We start from the raw sequence: 12223 nt of genomic DNA, 5'->3' as shown, positions 1-12223 counted from the left end.
AGGAGATTTTAATCTCATTTCTCAGCAAAGATAGAGGGGAGTGAAATTGGACTTATTCCATTCAGTCCTATGAAAGGAAGACTGTTTGGTCAGTTGGAGTATAGCATTTGCTTTGACTCATAGACAATTTCAATAGAAGTCTTACAAGCTAAATAATCTTGGATTATATATATTAAATATATATTCTTGGCTGGAAATGGAATTCTTCGGATGAACAGTTAGAAAATTTGTGGGTGTGTTTGAAATGAGTTCTTCTCGCATCATTAAGAGTCCTTTGTATCATTAAATGATAGGTTTAGATTTCTACAAATGTGTTTCAGTTCCTTTCCTTTATGAAGGAACTAGCTCACATAATATTTTCACATACTAATTAACTACAAGCAGGGCAAAGGGACTTTTTCTGGATTTGACATGATTATCTTTTAAGGAATTCTGATTCATAAATTTTGTTATTTTTCTTCAGTTGTTCCACTTTGGTATTGAACCAGAGCAATGTATTATGACCAATGACTCATACCATGCTCTCAAAGGCATTAGTCCTTTGCATCTACTTGGGATATTTCTTCCTTTTTGAATTTTAATACTTAAATTGAGAAAAAGTGTTACCCATCCTTAGAGCAGATATAAACTACACAACCATTGATCACAGTATGACAGTTTTTATTTTGTACTTACAGTGTTCTCAGAAGTTTAGAGTTGAAAGGAAACAAAAATTATATATACATACACACTAAGATATCCCAGAAGATTTCAGATGAAATATGAACTTTATTTAAAAGCATCAATTTTTACACTTTTTCCAGTCTATTTTTCTGGGCATAGACTATATGAACTCAGATTATAAATGGAATTACATTTAAGATATTCAGTAATAAATTTCTTTTTATTCTTTTGAACTTTAATAAGTTTTTTTTGTTGTTCTTTTGATTTTATTTTTTTTTTTCAAATGTGTTGGCTTCTTTGTAATGAGTTTTGGGGATTATACCTGTAAATTTATATTATGATTTTGGATTAGCATAGATAAAGCTGACCTTTTCAAAGTTAGTTTAATTCAGTATGCATGTGTCCTGATGTGACATGATTAATCTTTGCATCATTAATAGAGAAAAGATTTTTTCCAAAGTTGATGGTCACTTAAGTGAGCAAATTTGTGTATCCCATCTTAATTCACAATTGCAAAATTTAATTTGACCATTTCTGAGGGTCATAAAACAGCTGTGCTGTTATTTTTGCCAACCCATTTTGTCCAAGACTTTCTTCTTACTTTTTAAAACTATATTCCACGTAATTAAAAAAATAAAAAGAAATATTGTCTGTATCTTTAGTTGAACAAAGTATGCTCTTTACAGATAGTGTAGAACTGTCTAGTTCTTGCTGTTATACTCAATCAGAAAGTTAAGACTGGTCAGATGAGAATGTGGAAGATCCTAGTACAATGGATTAGAAAAAAATTCTCCTTCATAAAATGTTCGGAGCTGTCCAGGACCCCATTGACTTTTTATTTTTTCTCCAGTTCAGCTCTGTTCTCAATCAACCCGACCCTGCATTTTATTGAGAAGCTTGACTTCAGAAAGGATTTGAGTTTCGCATCCATTCTGCTGTGATTCTGCAGAAAGGGTCTCTGTTTTCACACCCTCTCACAGAGCCACCACCAGCTGTTTAAATAAGCAGTCAAGAGTCTCTGGAAATGCTAGATGTTTAGGTCATATAATGTTTGGGTTAGGGATAGTTTTTTTTTTTTGGGGGGGGTGGTGGTACCTAGTATTTCAGTGAGGGTTTAGGAATGGACAAAAATTTTGGCAAGTCCAAATTGGCTTGATTTTTATTTTTAGGTAAATAACTTGCAAAGCCTTGTAAATGGCCTGCTCTAGTGGAAGCCAACACAGGGATTAGCAAGCTGTGAAATGGCTATTCAGCAGTAATTATCCTCTAAGAGTCCAGGAACTTGTCACCATTCCCTGACATGATTTGCAGGTACTTGCTATGGTCTTATCACCATTAGCAAATACAACAACTGAGAATGTAAGATGTTTCCTTGCTCAATTTTCATCCCCTCTGCCTAACTAAATTTCTTGAACATCATTTCAGTATTGTCTTCTTTTCTTCTTCTTCCATTTAGCTCGGTGAAACTGTAAAATTCACGAGTTATGTTTCTATTCATGAATAGAACCCTGCTAAGGTATTTCTCTTAAATAGATTATAATACTACACATAGAGTTGTCTTGAACTCAGTAACATGTATATAGAATATTATGTATTTCTTATAAAAGACTTTATATCTAGGCTTTCTAGTGGGCCTTAAATGGTGAACAGGGATTGTGTATAATTAAATCAGCTCAAGATATAGTATGTCATATCTATTGTAAAGTTGAATAAAATTCTCTACCTCCATATTCCCCGCCCCCCCCCCCCCCCCCCAATTCCTCTTTAAACTGTATATGACTGCTGGAATTGTTATTATTACTTTTATTATAATTATTTTTAAAAATATGGCTTGGATTATGTCATCTAGTACATTGCATTAATACAATGTACAAAAGAGTATAAAATACTTTACAAAAAAGATATAAAAAAACTTTTACTAAAGATTTATTGAGATGCTCTATATGTGGTGTACGGATATATGGTACCTCTTAGATTATAATGTATTTTAAATTAAAAGTGTTCTTAACACTGAAGTCAAGTGGACCAGGAGGTATTTCCAAGACTCTTGACTGATTAGGCAGTGATGCTCAACAAACTGTTGGGGTTGACCCACTTTTTTTGCACAGCTACTCCTAGGTATTGCTTTTCAGAACCTGAAGTCTAAAATTAACAATGGCTATGAAGGACAGCAATTAAGGCCATTTGTCTTTCAAATGAGCCAATGTAGGTTCCACTGGTAGTTTAAATTTACATACAGAGGGCACTCACCATTATAAAGGGCAGTGGGGGCCCTCAAGGCATGTGACAAAGCTATGAATCATTTTGGGGTTGATAGCAAATTATGTTTTGAAAATAACTTTTCCTTGCTATGTAAAGATGCATTTCCTAGCAACTTCTTTTCATTGATTGATTTTAAATTAAAAATGCATTATTTTTTTATGAGAGCATTTTATAAAAAGGCTATTTTAAGCATATTTAAAGGAGAGTATTACGCTTATCAAGCTGCTGAAGTTTAGTTGTTTTAAAGCAGGGGTCCTCAAACTACGGCCCGCAGGCCACATGCAAATACAAATATTGTATTTGTTCCCGTTTTGTTTTTTTACTTCAAAATAAGATATGTGCAGTGTGCATAGGAATTTGTTCATAGTTTTTTTTAAAGTATAGTCCGGCCCTCCAACGGTCTGAGGGACAGTGAACTGGCCCCCTGTTTAAAAAGTTTGAGGACCCCTGTAAGAGTTGATGTAGTTTATAAGAGTGAGTCAAGGATACCCACATCCATATTCTGCTTTGAAAGAGGTCCTTGGGGCCAAATGCCCTCTGGACATCTCCTATCTTGCCTTCATTGCTTGGGATGCTGGCTTGTTTCTCTCATTAGTAAGGGCCCTTAACTTTTTTTCATATTCAAATTGACAAACTTTCGATGAGGAAAATGAATTCCTTGTTTACTGAGAATTTATAGGACCGCAGTTTACCACCCCTTTGCCTCCTGCTTGGTCACAGAATTCACTGAGTTTCTTCATAAAGATTCCCCATGGAAACTAAACAAATAAGCTACTTGAAGGAGACAGGTTATTGGATTCCCTCATTAAACCGCTGCTGGATTTTCATTAGTTCTAATCCATTTTCTTTCATGATTAGACATATAGGCCAGTTCTTATTTTCATGATTTGAATAAACAAAATATGTTGAGTTGTATGTGCCCATATATATATATATATATATATATATGTATATATATATATGGGCTGGAAAAGCAAATGTAATTAATCTCTCTGTCATAAAATTTTCCCTGAAAATAAAGCCAGGAAAAATGACTCATGTAAAAGGGGAAAAGCTACCTCCATTTAAAAAAGCAGTTATTAAATGAAGCGGAAGTGGTGGGTGTGATTATTGGTTAATAGGATTGGTTTCATGCTTCAGTTTCCCCCCTCGTATTGTCATCATTGTGTATAAAAGTAATCTAAATAAAATGTTGAATAATTTTAGACTCTATAAAGCTTTAATTGTTTCATTTGCTATAATAAGTGATACCAAAAAAAGTGGGTCTTGTTGAGTCCGAAAATAGATGAATGAAGTCGAGGACAAAAACGATTAATGGAACCAAAGTTTATTGGGAGGAGCCAGTCCTGGAAAAGGTGCAGCTGGGGTTCCGGGAGCAGGCCAGTGTCCAGAGCTCCCTTTCCACATTACAGTCGGGAGTAGTTTAGTGTCCAAGCTAATAGAAGCCTAATAGTCCGTGTGTGGAGGCTCACATGGCCATAAGCCACATGGGCACAGGGATGTGCTCCCCCTCCACCCCACTCTGAAACCAAGGTTAGCCAGGAACGCATTGCGTGCAGGGGAGAAGAGAGAAAGAGAGCAAGAGGAAGTATGTGCCTTTTAATTTAGGGGGTGGGTAGTCTTGCTAGCTCCTAATTGGTCTTTTCAAAGAATGTGGCCTTAGCAATATCCTTTTGATTGGTTTATACACATTACTGCCTTGTGATTGGTTATCTGCAGGCTGCCTGTCTTAGCAATACCCATCCATTTTAAAGTCCATGCCTCTGGCATGTGTCCCTTCCTTTCCCGCTCTGTGGGGTGCCTCAGTAACTCCATCTAGTTGAGTTGCCAGTTGTACCTCCTTTCCCATGGTCCCACCCCTATCTGCCTAGCTTCCTTCTGTCTCATAAGTAGATTTCAATGTATTCTTTCAAAGCGAGGAACTTGATAAGACTTAAGTACTAACTTCACCTTTTTGAACTTGCATTATGGAGAGACTGTTTTGATTCCTTTTTCTGTTTCCTGTTATATCCACTAAAGTTGTTAAAAACTATTTAGATTCTGTGTGGTTTATACATTTCAGGTAAGACTCCCTATATGTGTATCGAACACTGTACATGTATCTCATATTATTTTTGGTATTTTAAAACCTGTGCCTCAGCCTTCCTGTTGAGGTTCCAGCTGGAGCTACTGATAGAAATTTTAATTTATGTGAAAATTTAACAGGATAGTTTCATTTATTATTAAAATTATAGTACTACATTACATATTCAGTATGTTTCCTTCTCCAGCGTGTGCTTCATTTTTAGCATGCCTGTTTGGAATGTAGCAATCTAAACGTTGTTCTTCTCCCGGTTTAGGTGGCTGTACTTTTGATGATGGTCCGGGGGCCTGTGATTACCACCAGGATCTATATGATGACTTTGAATGGGTACATGTTAGTGCTCAAGAACCTCATTACCTGCCACCTGATATGCCTCAAGGTGAGAATCATTTTGTTTTACCCAGTTTTGGGGGAATGGCTTTGGAATATGTAGCATCTTCTTACTAGTATTATAGGTATAACATAATAGTTTAATTGTTATAATACACTACTATGGTCAAGCTACTTGACCACATCTAAGAGCTTTAATATATTCTTTGTTTTTCCCTCAGTAACTTTCTTTAATCCTATTGCTCTTCATGAGCTCACTATGTCTTTGTTATCTCTGACTTTGGAAAAATATTTTCTTCTTAGTCCTATATAATAAAAAGTCAAATGGAAATGAAACCAAGAAATGAAAAATAAAAAAAAGTAAAATGAAGAAAAAACAAAGTTCTTTTAAAATAATCTAAAATGTGAGTTCAGCTCACTTGGTACCTATATAGGTCTGATCCAATTAGAATGAAGGAAGGAAGGATCTTTTTTATTTTTTTTTAATTTTTTATCTTTTATTGTTTTATTGCTTAAAGTATTACAAAGGGTATTACATATGTGTTATTTTTTTTCCCCCGCCCTTGACAATCCTCTGGCCTCCCCTGTCCATTGGTTATGCTTATATGCATGCATACAAGTCGGAAGGAAGGATCTTTACTTCCTGGTAGGGAGATTGCTTTTCTTGTTGTCCCTGGTCATGCGCATGCCGTGGCTCTGAGGAAAGGCAACCTGGAGTCCAAATTGTCAAATAGAGAAGGTCTTTTCTGAGTGAAATGTAGAAAAGAGAGCTGAGCCTTGTTCATTCTTTACCCTGACCTTGTTAAATCCTTAGGTTATTGGTTTTGTGAAATTATATATTTCCTTATTGCTTAAACCAGTTTGAGTTGTGTTTTCTCTTAACTAACTTAAGGACAGAAATATATACATATCACTTTATACACGATCAGACTAATATTTGTGACTCTGATTCTATATATTAATTTGGAATTCATGCCAAACCCTGTGTATATATGTTTAACAACATTTATTGTAAAAATTGACAATGCAAATGGGAATTTTAAAATACTGTACTAAAGAGAATAAACTGTTTCCTTATTTAGAAAGAAACAAATGTGGTATCATGATACACTATGTACAGGCATCCTATATAATAAAAGCCCAGCGACTGAATGGGGGAAGGCCAGAATGACCTGTCAACCAGTCCCTATGATGCACACTGAGCACCAGGGGCAGACGCTCAGTGCAGGAGCTGCCCCCTGGTGGTCAGTGCACTCCCTCTGTGGAGCACCACTCAGCCCAAAGCCGGGCTCATGGCTGGCACCTCTTGGGGTGACTCGTCCTGGACTCCCACAACTAAATATAATAATATTTAACAATGTAATATAATAGTATACTATATAACACATAATCATCAATTGTAATATATAATCATACATAATTGATGAGCTATTACTAATAATTTCAGTTTTAAAATACATTTTCAGTATTTTTACTGTGAGTCCTTTAAAATACTTTAATCTTTATGAATTTTCTAAATTCAGAAAAGCCTTTCTAAACTGAGTGTGAATTTCACATGACATTTTTAGACATAGCTGATGGAAATGTCATTTCTGGTGATTGAACTTGCTAAATAATATGATATGAAAAAAACAAAAATTGGAAGCATCAACAATAAACAATAACACACCACAAGTACACAAAGAAAACAAAACCGAATGTTACGTACATATCCAAAGTGTGGTTTTAAATGAATATAGTAAAACGTATCCTTTGGAACGTTTTTAATTGGTTCACCTTTTAAGAGTATGATGTTTCTTCGAGAGTAGGGTGAAGTAAATCTGCTTTCTGTTCCAAATTGTCACTTTCCTTGGCTGAGTAGGCAAATGGTTATTTGTGAAGCTGAACTGAGCCATAAGTTTCTTGCGAGAGGAATAAATTGATACTAGGTGACTGACACCCTTGGCTTCTTAGTTTGACCCTTACGTGTCAGCAGACTCATTTATTTTTGTGCATAGGTTTGTATTTTTCCTTCCAAGGTACATAACCTTATTTTCCTGGTACATGTTAATTAAAGAAACTCCTGTAATATTTCACCTGGGTTTTCTCTGTGGTATATTTAGACCAATTTTTTAAAATCTGAAATTAAAAAGGGGTGGGCTGTAATGCACACATTCTCACTGTTTATCATCAGAGAACAATCAGAAATATGTTGATTTATGGAAATGTTACCATTGTTAATTAGCACTGAAGATGGGTAATGAATAGGTGAAGAGATGCTGCTCAGATGACCTTGTTGGCTCACCTTTGATGAACAGCTTAATAGGTGGTTACAGTACAGAATGATATGCACAGAAAATGAAAGTGTTTGAAATTCAGCCACATCTCCCAATTAGTAGGACATTAAGTCATTAATCATGCAGAGGAGGAAGAAAGGTCATGGACGCGTTATTTTTTGCCAAATGTAACTTGTGTTTCGTCTTCAGAGAAGGTGAAAGAGAGCATCCATTCTTATATTCTTCGCTTACTGGTCTCTTTATACAATATATACCGTTTTTGCTCTATTTTCCTTTAAAATGCTCACTGAACATTACCTGTTCATAAGATGGAAAAAAGGATACATTTGGATTTATCATTAAAATTTAATGAACAATCCATTTATTTTCAAATAAATTGTCAGTCATGTTTCCTTTTTACATTTACTTAAAAAAAAACCCTCAAATATTTGGCAATTCTAAAGTAAAGAAGTCTGGATTATGATACAAACTGGTATTGAACTATTGAATTCTCCATAAAATACATGGGCATTTTTAACTGGCTTCATTTTATTGACCTTTTTGGACTGGAAAAAATAGAAGGGAAGAAAGTCAGGGTCAATAAATAGATTAGAAAAAAAGAAGATTGAAGATGGGTAGAAGAGTACAGCAAAGAAGAAAATTTTGTTCTGCCTTGAAGGCATAATGCCATCAATATTTGCTTACAATGCTTTTTCAGCAGTTCCTACCCCCGCACTACCTTTGTCAGGTGACTGAGAGGGTAGCTGAAAGGCCTGCTATAAACATTTCTAAAAATGTTCTTTTAGCTTGCCCAGCATGAGCATTGACCTATGCACTAGGATGTCATGGTTCCATTCTCCGTCAGGGCATGCCCAGGTTGCTGACTTGATCCCCAGTGTGGGGCTTGCAGGAGACAGCCAATCAATAATTTTCTCTCATCATTGATGTTTCTATCTCTTTCTCTCCATCTCTGAAATAAATAAGAAAATATATTAAAGTTTATGTATTTCAGAGAGGAAGGGAGAGGGAGTGAGAGATGGAAACATCAATGATGAGAGAAAATCATTGATTGACTGCCTCCTGCATGCTCCATACTGGGGATTGAGCCTGCAACCCAAACATGTGCCCTGACTGGGAATCGAACCATGACCTCCTGGTTCATAGGTCAATACTCAACCACTGAGCCACACCAGCAGGGAAAAATCTCAGAGGTTTTGAATGTTTAGTTATCTTTCCACTTATCCACCCATCAAACTCTTACCCATTCTTACTGTGTCTAGTCAGGTTTCATATGCTTTGGGAACATTTTCCTGACTGGCTTTGAATTCATATATTTCTTCTATCTTCATATTCAAATATGTTCCGAGTGTTCTTTGTAGTTATTTCAATTGCAACTATTATAGTATTGTTATTTTCTTCCTTCTCTCCACTAAGCTACAGTGTCCTCATGAACATAAAGTATACTTTTCATCTTTGATTTCCCAAGATACTATTTCATTTTGCTCAGGCAAAAATGTCAACTTACATAATGTGGTTTAAAATAATTTGGACAGGTGGTAAATCAAAAAGGTGTTTCTCTTGTTAGAAAATTAAGAAAAAACTTCCCCATTTCCCAAGTATTATGTTCAGTTCAATATAAGTTTTAATATAATTAGAAGACCTTACATAACTATTAATATTTAGCTTTTACCATAAAATTGTTTCACCTATTTATTTTGGATATAATTTTAAATGTTGTTAATACTACCAAGAAGTAGTTCCCTTTATGATCTCTTTGTCTGCCTTTTGTCAAATTAATTTCTGTTTACTACTCCTTGAAAGTCTGGCATATAAAAAAGCAAAGCCACAAGGAATGAGATATATGGAACTAGAAATTGCTTTTCATCTCGAATACATCTGTGTCCATGACTTTGTTTGTTAGACATTCTTTTATTATGACCTTATGAAGCGAATTCATTTGACCATTTTGCTATGTGTTCTGTCTTATATCTGAGCGTAGGGATCATGATTGACATCTCAGTACATTTATCTTTTCCTGTAATTATAACTGCTTTTTCTTTTTAGCAGGTTTCTGTAAAATGACTAATTGAATTTTAGTTGAGAGTCTCTAGAGTACCTATTTGACAGTATTTAAAGTTATGGCTATATTGTATCCCACTTTCATGCCCCTGCATTTCACTGAAAATAATATAAGTCAACATGTAGAGTTTCTTCTGTAAAATGCACACACACAGTATATGTATGGTAAAATACAAAAACCCTCTGCCATTAAATTAATCTGGAGATTGAGGTAAGGAATCATTCGTCCTCTGACATAAAACAGTGAGGTGTCATTCAATAGTTTAAGGCCCTACTGGATCCCAATTCTGCCTCTTGTCAAGTCCCCAAACTAAAATGTAGAGAGCAAATGATATTACAGAGAGAAGGATGAGAAGTAAACAATGCTGATAAGAAATGCGTTTTTATATAAAAACTGGAGGCCTAGTGCACAGATTCATGCACTGGTGGGGTCCCTCAGCCTGGCCTGAGGCCTCTTGCAATCCAGGACCTCTCGGGGGATGTAGGACTGCTGGTTTTGGCCCAATCCAGGGGAATGCCCGAGGGATGTAGTAGTATGTGAAGCAGCAGGCAGCCAGGGAGGAGCCTGAGCCTTGGCCAGATGCCATGCCACTCATCCTGGCCCCATGGTGTCTGCCTCTGTTGCCGCTCAGTAGTGCTGCCACAGAGGTGGGAGAGGCTTGTGCTGCAAGAGAGGCTCGCACCCCGGCAGTGACGCTCTCCAGCCATGAGCCCAGTGTCTGGCACCCCTCAGTCAGCTGAGCAGCGCTTCTGCTGTGGGAGTGCACTGACCACCAGCGGGCAGTTATTGCGTTGAGCGTCTGCCCCCTGAGTGCGCATCATAGCGACTGGTCAAGCAGTCCACTAGTTGCTTAGGGTTTTTTTATATATATATGTTGCTTTTAGAACTGTGTTTTTTATTTTTTATTTTTATCTCAGAATTATTAGCCGGGCTGTTAAAATAAGGCTTGCTTCTTCAAATATTTGTTTGGAAAGACTAAATGTGTTTGTGTATTCTATTCAGTGGGGAACATGCACATTTCATATGATTTTTGTGCCTGGCTTTCTTCCCATAGTGTGATGTAATGAAAATCAAATAAAATGTTGGTATTTACAATTTGATTCACATGATAACATTTTTTAGGTAACAATTTCAGCTATGTTTTCTATATAATAATACTAGTGTCTTCACTTTATGAGAGAAGACTTAGTCTTCATGGAGTAAACAATATTATGTGTGCAGTGTATCACATTTTAATACCTTTGAGGATTAATTTCAAGGGAGTTTTTTTGGCAACTTACTATTTCTTACCTATAGTTAATCTCTCTGGGAACGTTAATCACTCATTACAATGAGTGGATCACTCCGTGTAATATTTTCACTCCGTTATAGACAGTACAAAGGCCTGTGTTTCTACAAGACCACAATTGCCAAAATCTTACGTATTTGGACTAACAGAATTATTTGACAACCAATCTATTAGAGGCAGACATAGCAGAGGGTGTGGGAATAAAGTTATGTGCATATAGTGTTGGTAAAGAGGTATTGAGTTGCAATACATGGCTACTTCTGTTTGTGTTAGAGGACAGAGCTAATCAGGCCAAAATATTGGTTTATTTTCTTTTTGTCATCTAGTTATTGCTGTCTGTTAAAATAGCCAAAGATAGTATATGTGTGAATCTGCACAGTTGTCCTGAGGAGAGATGGGTGGCCATGGGGAGAAGGGAAGGGAGACAAGCAGGAGAGAGGGGGAGGGTTCATTACCGCAGTTGGAAAACCTGGAAGTATTGGATAGAGGTGTTAGATCTAAGACAGTGACAGAGCCAGGAAATCTCAGTTGAAAACTGGAAGACGATGCATCGTTCAGATTTTGCTCTTTTAAACAATATAATGCATTTTTTTTTTTTTTTGGAAAGCAGAATTTCCCAGTAAAATCATATACCTTAGAAAATTCGTGAAATTTTCGAGATGAGTAGAGTAAATCAGTCTAATATCAAAATTACTCTTGCTCCAGAACCATCTTGCTTTTATAATTACAGTTTAGGTGACAAATGTCCTTAACTTGATGATGGGCATTTAAGGTCACTATACAGTCAGCTATGTATTACATTTAATTCACAGTGCTCTTTCAATTTTATATAAAATGTTCTTTTCAAAATGTAAAAGCTTTAAATGACTATTTCTTGAGTGTCACATGAATTGGATTGTCAGACTTGCTGTTGTTTGGAATTTCTGCTGCTCTTTGGGCTCCCTCCAGGATATTTTCACCCCCTAGGGCGATGCTTTGTCCTTCCTTTGATTTACCTGTCTGCTGTTTTTAGTTATTTGATGAACACTTGCTGCATGTCTGTCTAAGCAAACCTTTAGAAACACATATATTATCTGGTGTCTCATTAAAGCATGCATGGCAGAAGAAAAATTCATGGACTGAAGGACTCAGACTAAAGTTTAGGGTTTGAAAATAATTTTAAGACTTTGTTTGCAATGGGGTATTTTAGGACTGGAATTATGGGCTTATTTCAATGTGTTCTTCCAAACCATGTTATCATGCGTCTGTTGGTGCTTTTGTCC

At 36.1% G+C, this 12223-nt stretch overlaps 1 protein-coding gene across 8 annotated transcripts in view; it reads left to right on the top strand.

Annotated features, from left to right (window-relative positions):
• PTPRK (protein tyrosine phosphatase receptor type K) overlaps nt 1-12223 on the top strand; it is a 482252-nt gene that overhangs the window by 121488 nt on the left and 348541 nt on the right. For all 8 annotated transcript variants that reach the window (XM_036318388.1, XM_036318389.1, XM_036318391.1 and 5 more), the window contains exon 2: nt 5265-5387. In XM_036318388.1, coding sequence (XP_036174281.1) covers nt 5265-5387 — 123 coding nt within the window. The remainder of the gene's footprint in view (nt 1-5264; nt 5388-12223) is intronic.

The sequence above is a fragment of the Myotis myotis genome, unplaced genomic scaffold, assembly GCF_014108235.1.
Source record: "Myotis myotis isolate mMyoMyo1 unplaced genomic scaffold, mMyoMyo1.p scaffold_m19_p_7, whole genome shotgun sequence".
NCBI lineage: Eukaryota > Metazoa > Chordata > Mammalia > Chiroptera > Vespertilionidae > Myotis > Myotis myotis.
Note: the sequence above shows the minus strand (reverse complement) of the source record. Positions and strands in the feature narration are given on the sequence as shown.